General features: G+C 52.3%; 3 protein-coding genes across 5 annotated transcripts; 1 reads left to right on the top strand and 2 right to left on the bottom strand.

Annotated features, from left to right (window-relative positions):
* Positions 1-314: 314 nt before the first annotated feature.
* PV07_11298 lies at positions 315-3,764 on the bottom strand. 3 transcript variants are annotated; one of them, XM_016398720.1, is made up of 6 exons: positions 3,271-3,764; positions 2,921-3,221; positions 2,778-2,865; positions 2,172-2,716; positions 1,955-2,110; positions 315-1,905 (listed from the first exon to the last, which is right to left on the bottom strand). In XM_016398720.1, the coding sequence occupies exons 1-6, from the start codon at positions 3,357-3,359 to the stop codon at positions 442-444; spliced, it is 2,643 nt and encodes an 880-aa protein (XP_016243282.1). In that variant the 5' UTR covers positions 3,360-3,764; the 3' UTR covers positions 315-441. The 3 variants fall into 3 exon arrangements, with proteins under 3 accessions (XP_016243282.1, XP_016243284.1, XP_016243283.1); XM_016398722.1 differs by having other exon boundaries at positions 2,778-3,221; XM_016398721.1 differs by having other exon boundaries at positions 2,172-3,221.
* A 1,301-nt stretch (positions 3,765-5,065) lies between these two features.
* On the top strand, positions 5,066-7,080 carry PV07_11297 (uncharacterized protein). The gene is made up of 3 exons (XM_016398719.1): positions 5,066-6,415; positions 6,508-6,703; positions 6,851-7,080. The coding sequence occupies exons 1-3, from the start codon at positions 5,158-5,160 to the stop codon at positions 6,861-6,863; spliced, it is 1,467 nt and encodes a 488-aa protein (XP_016243281.1). The 5' UTR covers positions 5,066-5,157; the 3' UTR covers positions 6,864-7,080.
* Positions 6,991-9,217, bottom strand: PV07_11296 (uncharacterized protein). Its single transcript, XM_016398718.1, has 2 exons — positions 8,297-9,217; positions 6,991-8,248 (listed from the first exon to the last, which is right to left on the bottom strand). Exons 1-2 carry the CDS (start codon positions 8,989-8,991, stop codon positions 7,309-7,311), a joined length of 1,635 nt encoding a protein of 544 aa, XP_016243280.1. The 5' UTR covers positions 8,992-9,217; the 3' UTR covers positions 6,991-7,308.
* Between the last annotated feature and the right edge of the window lie 3,826 nt (positions 9,218-13,043).

The following is a 13,043-nucleotide window of genomic DNA, read 5'->3' as shown; positions in this document are numbered from 1 at the left end:
ATGGGAGAGGATCGTAAAGCGGCTTGGGGGTATATTGCTGGGACTGTCTTAAAGCTGTAGGTGATGGGGACAGAGCTGGAAGCGGTGCGAAGCAGAGTCTCGATCGTAGAGGAGCTCAAGGAAAACAGTGATGTTCCGATCAGCGTGCATATTGAAGCAGAGGTTGGAGAAAGGTATTAGAGCACACTCAAGGGAGATTGAGGGGAGCTTTATTCGGCGAACCATTGATGCTGTCGAGAGTGGTCCTGATTTGATGGCAGACTTTCGACATGATTTATGAGCGACTAGAGCATCTGATCAGCTTCTACGGCTGCTATGAGCAAACGCTTTGAGATTGGAACATTAGATTATTGGAGTGTGGCTAAGACAGTTCACGTCGCCACGGATTGGGGTTTCAGGAGATAAAAGACTGAGAAACTGGATAGTTGCTCTCCTCGCTTATCACACGATCTTCTTCCTCCTCTCCCCCTCCTCCTCTTCCGCCTTCCTTACCAATTCCTCTACCTTTTTGTCCACCTCTTCAGATAATTTCCGATTCGAATCCAGCAATCGATCTGGCAGATATCCGCCCATCTTCAATCCGGCGAGTTCCTCGATCCTACTCTTCTTCGCGCCGCGCCTTGACCAAAAGAAGTACAGCAAGCCCGTCAAGCCTAGGCCAACCCAAACGCCCGCTGACGCACCGAATATGGTCCCGTTGTGCTTGTCGGCCAGGGCGAAGTAGGAGGCGAGGAACGAAAGTGGCGTGAAGACGATGGTGACGATGGTGAATATGAACAGGATTTGATTCTGAGCATCGGTCGCGTCGGCTTGTTCCTGAGCAGATATTGCCTGTTTGGCGGCAAACAGGGCTTGTTGATTCAGGCTCCTTGTTTCTTGGATGTTCTCCTCTCTTTGCTGGATGTCCAGGAATACCAAGATGTCTTTCTGCGCCCGTTCGCCGTCTTCAATCATGCTTTTAGCCCGAAATAAATAGTCTTCGACCTTACCTAACAGCTCTCGTAGTGTCTTGCCGAATGATTCGAGCCACGGAGCGTGCTCAATTCCCGGTCCGGCTCTCACTTCGTCAACTTGTATGCTGGCTCGTTGGAGAACTTCAATCTGTTCTACAAACAACTTCCTGAGCATGTTCAGCTCATCGATGATGTCGGCGACCTCAAGACTAAGACGAATTTCCTCCATCTTGCCTGTCTGAACCATCACCTTGAATTTTATCTCCTCCTGCTCGCTGCATTTCCCCCGGCTGCCGATGGAAGTAGTATATTGACGGAAATTTTTGCTGTGCTGCTCTGTGATTTGGCCGAGAGCTTCACGGAATAGTTCCATGAAATCTAATGACCAGTCTTTCCGATAAGAAAGCATGCCCAGGAGTGCAGTCCGCAGGACTTCGACTGCACAATCTGCAGCCGGAACCTCGTCCGACGTCGGCCCGCGTATTGCTCCGTCCTCTATTGCTTTGAAAACCTGCTGCCGAATGTCAACAGCGCAATACTTCTCGCGAGGTGGATCATCGTCTCTCGCATAGGCCGTGTCAGGAAATGAAGTCAAAATAATGGCTCTGTCCTTCCGAAAATTCAACTGCGCAGGCGACCGCAGAGCTGGGTGCTGCGCGGAAACCCATAAACCAAGCCAGAGCTGATCCACCATTATCATTTTTGCTCCTGTGGGAGAGGCTTTGGTCTGTTTCGAAACCACCTGATCATTGTCCCGCTCATCAGTGTGTTCGAGGCGTGAATAGTAGAATTGATCCAAGGTTCGGCGCGGGTGGTAAGATTTGAAGGGCTCCGGCAGAGAAGCGAATACTGGGAATGGATTTGAGTCCAAGCTGTTCGGGTTCTGTTTCCATTTCAGCCACTTCTTATACCTGCTCGCCCCAGCCATTGTATCCCAGTGAAGATATGGAAGCTAAAAAAAGTGTTACTTGAGCTCGAGTGAAGCTTGAGAAGATACTGACAACGAGCCGGAAGAAAATCGTATCTGCATCTGCCCCCCACGACTCCATTGAGACGCATGTGCTTGGTAGGACGTAACGCGCATGCGGAAGATCCTTCCGCGCTCGCGGGACGTCACCGAGACCTAGAGGCAGCCCTAAAGCTATTGCTCCCGCACCCTAAAAAGCGCCCAGGTACTATTAGCGTAAGTAGATTGACAATGCTTGCCATTTGACTGACCGTCACTTCTGATTCGTGGTTTGTCGGAAAATGAAACCATTTATCACGGTAATGGACCCCAGATCGTTTAATCGTGTTGATCCACCGTTGGGAATAGTTGTCTGAATTTCCCTCGAAAGGAATGGAATCATAGCATCCTGGCTGGCGAGCTGTGAGAGGAATGAACTGCATGTCCCAAGTAGTGTCCTGATCAATCAAGTCTCCGAAGATGGTTCTCAACCACGTGCACAGATCGAGGAAAGATTGCTCCGTATCAGATCCAAATGTCGCTATCTCGATGTGATTTTTTGGCATTTTCTGAACGGTTTCGAATTTTGGCGAGTTGACGGTGATCTCTGATTCTGTGAAAAGTATATCACCGCCCTTGTCAAGTGGGAATTGCTCAACGATTGAGAATAGCTTTGTTTTTTGGGCCTCGACAATGGTTCTGAATGAATCTAACGTGCGAGCAGACTTTCGGTTTGCTATGTGGTCCTGGAGCTGGCTATTGTCGAGGAAGACTCGAGAGTAATGTTTAGCGGGACGGTTAAAGCGATGCGGTGTGGCTGATGCCAGAGTAAGTGCCAGGTTCATATATAGCGCGGTACGGATTGTTAGAGAACAAACCGAGAAAAATTATGCCTTTCAACTGGTCAAGCTCGGGAGTGCAAGTGTTGATTTCAAGGTAGGACGGCTTATACAGCAAATTAATGGCCTGGAAAGGATAAGCAGCCTTGAAGCACTCCAAAGATGGGTAACTTAAGACATACCTCTTCGAAAATCCCCAGGCTGTGGACGATGTACACAATTGGGCTCCGCCTATCCAAAGGCGTGTCGCGCATATAGGACCTGATGGTGTGCGCTATGGATTTCGCCAGCTCACCGAGCGAGGTGCGGTTCGAGTCATCCCTTTCATCGACGTTGGACGGATCAAAATCCTTGCCTTCCCAACCAATGCTGCATATCTCGCAGTGAGGGAACTTTTTGGGGAGCAGGTCTTGCAGCCAGAAGACCCCGTCTCGAGTCCAGGTTTCTTTCCACGAGCCAGTAAACCCGTGAAAGGCAAAAATGCTATGTTTCTGATCAGATATGGATCAATGATATTGAACGTTGTACTCACCGGCCTCGAGCTCGCCCCGCCGGCCTGTAAATCGGGATCACACCTATTTGGTCCTCAGGAGTTTCGCTGTTGTCAATCAATTCTGCCATTGCTCACGTACTGAATGGTCGGAGAAGATGAAGAACAGAGGTCGGTTCCGGAAATCCATCAGGCTGAGGGCGTCGAATATAAGTCCTTCAGGTTGCAGGGGAAGCTGGAGGCTGGCCCCTGCCACAAATGCAGCTGCGACCTTGGGCACCATCTGTTCAGCCTATGAAAGTCGATGGCGCGAGCGGCAAGCATGCAGTCTTTCGTGATGAGGTGGCCGACGTCAAGGGCCGTGCAGTGGTTGAAGCCAACCAACACACGCAGTTTTCCTTTGCCCATCTGTTGCCAACATGTTATTTGCAACTCGCCTGATTTCAGCATCTCAAGGGTAACGCGCAATGAATCTGGTCGGAAACTCATGCGGAGCACTCAACATTTGTAAATAGGATCCAAAGGCTGAGGCTGGGAAACGGGTGCATGGACATGAGGGCGCGAACTTGGCAGGGCGCAATGTAGTGGTGGGCGTCGTGCCGGTTACATGCAATTAGAATCTAGGGGCCACGCTCCGAGAGGGATTGGCTACTTGCTTGCATGCCACCCCCGGCTTCTGCCCCCAATGAATTGTGGGACACGACGTGTTCTCTGGCCAACTCGCTAACCAACTACCTATTCCGTTGCCTAGCTGGGCATGCATACGTCCAATTTGCGTTTATCAAGTTGCTCGGATTGGGTTGCCATCTCTGCGCCAGTCGCACGGTCAACTGTACAATGTGAGACCGCGATGGTTGCAAACCCAGAGCCTTCGAGTTGGTAAACAGTATTCGAAGGCCAGACCCAAGGCAGGATGTCAAGAGGCTGGCGGAGGAAGAATTGAAAGGGCTCCCTTCGCAAATTGTGGGCTCTTGAATGTTTCCTTTCGCTCCTTTCCACCATCCAGTCTCCGGGATAACCATCGTCCCGCTCGCCGTGGCATCTTGCGGCCGAGTCTACGAATTTCCTCGTTTGGATTGCTTATGATCGACCTAGACACACCCATTTCGTGGCATCGGTAGACGCCACCCAATCAAAGCCTCAAAGCTGACAATGATTACAAAACCGTGCGTAGAGCGCACTGGCCTGAGAAGGGTTTCGCATTTCCTCGTTGAGCGGCATGACATTGTTACGTCTGCGCAGATCCGGTACACGACAGCGAGCTCATCTTATGCCGACGCGGTAATGCAATCGATTGGATGCGAAAGAACCGCCGGTGTCAGCTGGCAGCATGGGGTTGAGAATGTTGAGCCACATCTGGGACGCCTGCAGCCCTTGAGCAGGGCCACTGAGACACGCAATGGGGGTTCCCTTCCCAAACCAGACAATCGCGGAATTACTACCTCCAGCCTGTAGCCAAAGTGGCCATTGTGTTACAGTTTTGCAAATGCCCTGCCAGCTCAGAGCGCTCCAGCCCTAGGTATGTATTAGCTGCACCCGGCTAAGCTCGGGTCTGGTGGAGCCCCTCCATTATCAGGCTGCGTATGGCCAGGGACATCGAGGGCATGGCCCCCGAGAAAACCCCTCTTCTTTTTTTGATCGATGACAATTCACGGGAGCCACGTTCTCCATGGAGAAAGAGGAGCGCCGCGGACGAATCGTCAAAGTGTTTTGCTGGTGAATGTTCTAGTGCTGACGGCTGGAATAGCCGTTTTGACCTTCAATGGTCTGGTTCATGCCACTGAGTGTTGCTTGTCTCGGTAGACGTAGGGTCCTAGTAGCGAAAGATATAAAGTAGACCAGTTGCCAGCGAGGAGCTCTTAAAGCACTGACACAGGCCTCCTAGATCTTCTTGACACATAACAGCCTCGGACAGCTCCTCCATCCAAAATGGTTCTCTCTTCCGACGAATACAACGGCAAACTCTACATCAACGGCGCATTCATCCCGTCGACAGGCTCGGACCGCCTGGCCCTCACCAACCCTTGGGATGAAACCGTCGTTGCAGAGGACGTCCATGTCGCCAACAGCGCGGACATCGACGCCGCAGTCGCCGCCTCGGTCGCGGCCGTGAAGAAGGGACCGTGGAAGGGCTTCACGGGCGCCCAACGTGCAGCGTGTATGCTCAAGTTCGCGGACCTGGTGGAGCAAAACGTCGACAAACTCGCTCGGCTGGAGTCTCTGCCTACGGGTCGCCCGTTCTCCATGATCAAGCACTTTGATCTCCCTCACATGGTTTCCGTGTATCGCTACTATGCAGGCTGGGCAGACAAGATCCCCGGCAAGACATTCTCCGAGGACAACGGCATGTATAAGATCGTCCGCTACGAGCCTGTGGGTGTGTGCGCGGGGATTGCATCCTGGAACGCCACTTTCCTCTACGTCGGCTGGAAGATAGCACCGGCCCTAGCCGCTGGTTGCTCGTTCATCTTCAAGGCATCCGAAAAGTCACCATTGGGTGTCCTTGGTCTCGCCCCTCTGTACAAAGAAGCAGGCTTTCCAGATGGGGTTGTTCAGTTCGTGACGGGAGAGCGAAACACTGGCGCCCTGCTGGCCTCGCACATGGACATCTCCAAGATCAGCTTCACCGGCTCGGTCGGGGGTGGCAAGGCGGTGCAACAAGCCGCACTCAAGTCGAATATGAAGCGGGTGACCCTGGAACTGGGAGGCAAGTCGCCGGCCATTGTTTTCAGTGACGCGCCCATCGAAGCTGCGGTCGGAGGCGTGGGACAGGGCTTCCTCATCAACTCGGGGCAGATCTGCGTTGCGGCATCCCGCGTCCTCGTCCAGGAGGACATTGCGCCCAAGTTTGAAGCCGCTCTCAAGCAGCAGTTTGAGGCCGTTTCCGCCGGCATGGGGGCCAACCCGCTGGAGCCGGCGACAACGCATGGTCCCGTGGTCGACCAGGCCCAGTATGACCGCGTGATGAGCTACATTGACATCGGCAAGGGCGACGCGCAGCTCCTCACGGGCGGGTCCCGTAAAGGCCAGAAGGGGTGCCTGATCGAGCCGACGATCTTTGTGAATCCCAAGTCGGGCAGTCGCATCTGGGACGAGGAGATCTTTGGACCCGTCATGAGCATCAAAACGTTCAAGACGGAGGAGGAGGCCATTGCGTTGGCAAACGAGTCGACGTACGGGTTGGCATGTAAGTCCTTACGTTCTGTTTCTCGCTCTCTTCCCGTCCCGGGTCGTAGTGTTGTCACACTTCCAGCGATAAAACTGACGCTTCATCAACAGCGGCCATCTACACCACTTCCCTCACCCGCGGCCTCCGCGTCGCATCCGCGCTCGAAACCGGCGGCGTCTCGATCAACAGCCCCTTCATCCCAGAGATCCAGTCCCCCTTTGGCGGCGTCAAGCAATCCGGCAGCGGCCGGGAGCTGGGCGAGGAAGGGCTCAAGGCGTACCTGGAGCCCAAGCAGATTAACATCAAGTAAGTTTTCTCCCTTCTCCGCCCTCTCTGCCCTTGAGGAAACGAAACGACGACAATGTCACATCTCGGCTTGCTGGTGTTGAACGGCCTTTCTCTTTTCTCGTTTTTGGTGCATGGTTTCGCTAATGTCTGGCTTGCCTCATCTAGTATGAAAGTATAAGCGGAGCCGGTGTCAGATGAGGGATATTGGCATGTGCACGGTGCTGTATGGATCTGGGCGCCACAACGGGGTCGTTCAGCTGGAGTGGGAGTGGGTACATATACGGATCGCTAAAATTACGATGCGTGGCGGTGATTAGCAAATGCAAAGTAGTACGCGTTCGCCTCAAAGCCCTATCCCTATCCGTGACACAATGCTTATTCGCTTTTGCGGTCGATGTCTTCGAGTTCCTTTCTATCCTGCCGTCTCCAGTCAGGCGGTTATGACAACTTCACACGTACTAGACATGACATGCTCGCAGCGACGAACTGTCCTGGGGTTCTCCATATGATAGAGGCCTAGTCACCCCTCGCCTTTCCTCCAACAACAGACTAGATGGTGAAAACGAGCACAGATTAGGGCCGGGGAGGGACAGCCTGTCGCGTCTAACATACTGAAAAAATCATCATCTCTGAGCCATATGCTGCTGGGGCCACTCAATCTGGAGTTGGCCCGGATGGCTTTGCGCAGATGGCGGGGCGGCTGCTGCTGCTGTAGGGGGTTGTGGTTTTTGCAGCTTTCCGTCGACCTTGCGTTTGAGCCAACATATTCCGATCCCAATGAGGTCGAAAAAAAGCGGCCTCCCTTTGAAATGGGGCCTCAGGTCATCATCGAAGTCGCCCCAAGGAGACTCACAGCCCAAGAAGACGACCAGCGCAATGCTGAAGCAAATCCAGAAGTTCGGCCAGAAATTGATGTTCGCATACCCTTGCGGCAACTGGACTTTGTACATGCCGCACATTTTCTCGTTTCGCGCCCAGCGAGGGGTGATGTCAGTGTAGTACTCGGCGTCGTGTCCGGCGCCCACAGCAACGTCGAACGCGTCCCACTGGATCCGTGCGAGTGAAGTTTGGAACAGCGCTTCGCTCTCTTCCACCCATTGATCCCGTGGCAATCGGAACGACTCATAGTCTGCCAGTCGTTCGTTCGCAATCAGAGCGTTCCCAAGGCGGGCCTTGATTGACCTGTACACCGTTGCCTCCCGCAGAGCTGATCTTGTGAACTCATAGGCGACAGTGTACCCCGGGTTTTCCTTTGGAGGATATTCGTCCTCGACCGTGTGGCATAGGTCGTCTCGAAGGCACACCTCATTCCAGTCAATGCAGACCAGCGGACGAGCTCGGACATCTCCATTGCGATAGCGACCCGAGTTTTCCGGGTGCGGGAGGGTAGCTGGAAAAATGGGGTCGTCGGAATGGCCCCTGTAGATGATATGACAGCTCGATATAAACAAGATGGTCATGAACCTGTCGCCGCGCTGCGTCACAACGGCCTGATCAAGATCCAAGTCTGCACTTGGATCCCAGTAGTCATAGTCCGGCCCATATGGCGTCGACTCATAAGTACTGTGAAGTCAGTCTTGGTCCTACCGCACGCTTCATGCGAACACTCACCTGACTGAGTAGGCAGGTATCCTGGTATAAAAAGGATCGCCCACTGTTCGGAACGTGAAATTGGCCTGTCCGCCGTCCACTGGGCCAAGGTAATATTGGTAGATGTCGTCGTCTTGGGGATCGGCAGGCGTGACTTTTCGAACGAAGCCTTGGTCGATATTCAGGGGTGCACAGATGGTTGTATGCTTGAACTTTGGTCTTTGGTCAACGTTGACTCCGATAATGCTTGCATCGACTGGATCGGTCCAGAAGCGTATGGCATCGTCAAGTCCGTTCCCAGCACACATGGACTTTTTGACAAAGGGACAAGGTATACGTTTCGAATGATACCCGATGGTTTGATTGCTAAACAATGAGCACTGTGACGGGCTGTTCACACTGCGATTGCCGTAACAAGCACGGGCGTAGTCGCCGGCTCTTCTTTCCTTCCGGGATCGAATCAATGCATCATCAGCTCTTGCGGCTTCGCCAGCGCCTGCCTTCAAGCTCCACACTCCACAATACTTTGAGGATAAAATGCCGACGCTGTCAGTAGGCAGCTGAGTTGCAAACGAGCCCCAAACGGACCAGCCGATAGAAGCGAGGATGATGGTGACTGTCAACACATTCGACGTCCATGACTGTGATATCTTCTCTCTTTCTGCAACTGTGCCATCGAGGGCCGCATCACTATGAGACGCACCGACAGGAGCCATTGGCCGCGAACTATCATCCCTAGGTGTCGGTGGTTGTGGCACGGGATGTCCGTTAACACCTTGAAAGTTGTTCTGTTCCGCGCCATGGCCAAGTAAAGGGGAACGTTCGTCTGGTCCCCTGCTTGCACGAGGGCTCTTGCAACAGCATAACGCATCTATACACGATTTGACGATGCGAGTCTGACGCAGAAATGGCCACAATACACCAGAAGACCATTCGGCTATGCGAGTCAAGAGATGACTTAGGTATGGCAACAGGGCACCAAGGACCAAGCCCAAAACCAGAGACAGGGCTGTGCTCCACCCTGCCGACCTTGTGAATTGCCACTCTGAGAGAGGGTGTAAGTCTCCAGCACATCTATGAAGAGCCTCGACTTACTGTTTGTCTGCCGGGCGAAGTCGCACCACCCTAACCACGACCTTTCAACGTTGACATTGGGCTGCATGTTGGGCCAAAGACAGATCCAGCCAAGCTCCCATCGCAGTATACTTAGCCCTGAGCAGAGATGCCCGAGTCAGAGAGACAGAAGGGTATACCGAATTGTCATTCTTCGAAATTCCTATGCGGGCTTCCTCAGGCGCTGCAGCCTGAGTATGAAATGCAAACATGCCAAGACGAAGTAATTTGACACCTAGCTCACTGTTAGAAACGGCCTTTCATGCGACCAGAGGGCGGGATGCCCAGGGGAAGGTCTGCCGGCTGTGGCAGCCTGGCAGGTAGGACATGAACTGCGAGTAAGGCTAGGTCACGTGCAGCACGTGACTAGCGGGAAAGGAAACATACAGTATATCGATATGTTGATATGCTTGCCCTGCCCACAAAGCGGAACTCAACTTCAGCGACTTGACATATATAATCGCGCTATCAACAACATCACCACCAATAGCTCAGAACATATCTTCACGACTCTAACACATACCGCCACTTTGCATAGCTGGCCCACATCCTAGCATACTACTAATGCAAAGGAGGCACTGGCGACGTCCAGCTGCTTTTGGTATCGAAGTTGTCGAGAGCCAGCACTGGTTTGGAAAAACATCAATGAGTAAGCCCTGGGCAATACAAGTACTTCCAACAAGGTCAAATATGCGCTTCATGTAGCGCACCCAGTCAAGCAACTATTGTAATGGGAAGCAAAACGCTCGGCAGCCCAGCGATAGCAGTACAGACAGACAGAACAAGAATTGGATGGAGAACAGTGCGTCTCAAACCCGCCAAAGAAAGAAAGGATCAGTCTTACTGGGGGGTTTCTCTGCTCAAATGTAACTCTCTCGAGTCCCTTTCTCGTTGCTGCGGTATATTGCATCGATCATCTTGTGCCTCACAAGAGCTTCCTCAAAAGTTGTCACAGTCCCTTCGCCCTGCTCAGCGAAAGAATCCCAGGCCTTTCCAACGTTATATGCGAAGTTTTCGGCTTTTTCGACGTCTACCTCCTCCAGCTGCGCACCTTGATGAGCTTTGACAAACCTGAGCTTGGGTTGGTACATCTGAAGATGGCCCACTGGGCCCTCGAGAACCAAACTACCCTTGGTCCCATTGATCTCCCAATAGAAGTTCTTTTCGGTTCGCGAGAAACCCCCCTGGTAGACAACCGTCGCAACTCCCCCTCGCACCAGATTTCCCTGTACAGACACGTAATCGTGCGAGGTCTTTTCCGCAGTTCGCACGACTTGCCCTGATCCATCCACAAGAGGCATTTTCGGTCGATTGTTTGCTAATGTGGCTTGTAGGTCCTTAAACTCGCCTAGTACATAGCAGAGCGCATCCATAGCGTGGCCAGCAGGTATAGTGATCAAGTTCGCACCGCGTTCAATCTGACATCCATACTCGAAGTCAAAGGGTGTCGTAGGCCCGAAGATAATCCCTGAGCCTAACATGGTTGTACCCAGAATCTCCCCTAGATCGTCGTTCTGAATCATTTCTCTGGCCTTTCTCACACTTGGACTCTGGCGCGCCTGGAGGCCGACCATAGTTTTCACCTTATGTAAGGTCGCGAGTGCAGCAAGCTCCTCTGCTTCCTTTAGATTTGCACCAAGTGGCCATTCTACAAAGACATCTTTCCCAGCTTGTAGCGCTGGTTTCGCGAGTTTATAGTGGTCGGGGGCTTTAACAGACACGACCACGACGTCGACATTTGGATCGTGGACAAGAGAATCAATATCGCTATGGCATGAGACGTCTTCAGCCAGACCGTACGCTCTCGCGGCCTTTACAGCAGATTCTGTACTGCTGTTCAAGAGTGCGTTGATGTGGTAGAGCTTGGTCTTTTGAAGGTATGGCAAGTGTGCCTGCGAAGCCCACGAGCTGCGTGTAGGAAATTTAGCTTTGGGACACCGAGATGAATTATGGCTCACCCTTGTGCTGACAGTCCAATGAGTCCCAATTTAATAGGAGCCATTCTTGCTCACGATACACCTTTGGTGAAGATATCAGAAAGATGAAGTGCTAGAAATTTGGCGCTGTCACCCAGTTGGTACCCCGAGTGCGCGAAATTCCCTATACAAAGATATCTTAACACGAGATTGTACTTTACTGTTGGAGGCCCCGCCCCCCGCATTGGAAGCACGGAATTGTGGATCGCAGCATTATCGACTGCGGCTCAGCCTTTTCCAACTCTGCATTAGGGAGGGTTTACAAATTAGGTATTTGCATAATTATGTGCACGGTGAACTCGGAAATGTTTTCTTGTGACTACCCGACGAACTCTCGCGTACTCGTATAGAATGACCGGAGTTTGCTGAATTGAGTTTACCCTAGTAGAACATCAGCATGGGCTGTTGATAGACACACGCCAGGCTCTGACCACTCAGCTAGTTACGAAGAGAGTAACAAAACCAAATGCTTTGTTGTCTGAACCAAATTTGCTCTGAAACTCGCCAAAGACAGAGTGACTGACTCTATGATAGTCGTCGAGAACATATTTTCATGGCCGGCATCACAAGCTCGATTTTTGGTTCGCATATCCGATTTCATGGAGAGCGGAGTATTGGATGACTAGTCGAGCAGGTGTTCAATGCAAATTAAAGGAGTCCGTTGGTTTCCAAATTATCATCGAATTTCACATAATACCTAATGCTTTTTCTCTGTTATACGTGTGTGCTCATATACAGGGTCAACACGACGCGATTAGCTGGAGTTTGCCTGGTCCTTTGCAAGCTCGGGGTCGTTCAACCCGTAAGCCTGCGTGCCTGAATCCATGACACACGTCCTTCTCATGTCCCTGACATGCTTGCCCTCGTACGCACCCGAGGTTGCACGATGCAGAACGGCCGTGTTGTCCCAGATAACCACGTCTCCTGGTGAATCCCAATGGTGCTCAAAGACATACCTGGGTTGTTTGGCGTGGTCCACCAATTCTTTCAGGAGCTTTTGCCCTTCCTCGAGTGGCATATCCTCGATCGAGTAAGAATAGGATGTGACATATAGCATCGGTCGCCCAGTCGGCTCGTGGATGGTGACCAGTTTGTGGCGAGCAACAGGCATACTCATGATGTTGACGTCTTTGAACAGCGGAGAGTCTGGATTTGCGGTCTTGCGATTATGATAGAAAGAGTGCACGACCACCAAGTCCTTGATCTTGTCTTTGGTTGCTTGTGGGAGATCATCGTAAGCCTGGCGCGCGTCGGCATACTCAGTGTGTCCACCCATGGACTTGGGCGGGATTTCCACGGCCCGAAGAATAGAGACGTATGTCCGCCGCGGATTGAATGAGCCGTCGGCATGCCATAGAGCATTGCCCCGAATAGCAGTAATCCTTTTTTCATTGCTATGGGTCACGACCTGACCTTTCTCGTCTAGGTTGGATATGTCGAAGATCTCGGGCTCGTCGAGCTTCCTCATGTGTGGGCTGCGGTACTTGCTCTTCTCGACTTCGCCAAACAGGCGAGAAAAGGCGACGTGGGCTGTATCATCAGGTAAGTTTGCTTTCCTGATAACTACCACACCATACTTGTGGACTGCATCGCGAAGCTGATCAAACTGCGCATCGCTAATCGGGTTGGAGAGATTTAGCCCTTCAATCCTAGCAGCGAAGGTGGGATGGATTTGCTTG

This window comes from Cladophialophora immunda (genome assembly GCF_000835495.1).
Source record: "Cladophialophora immunda strain CBS 83496 unplaced genomic scaffold supercont1.7, whole genome shotgun sequence".
Classification (NCBI taxonomy): domain Eukaryota; kingdom Fungi; phylum Ascomycota; class Eurotiomycetes; order Chaetothyriales; family Herpotrichiellaceae; genus Cladophialophora; species Cladophialophora immunda.
This window is presented reverse-complemented; position numbering and strand designations above follow the sequence as displayed.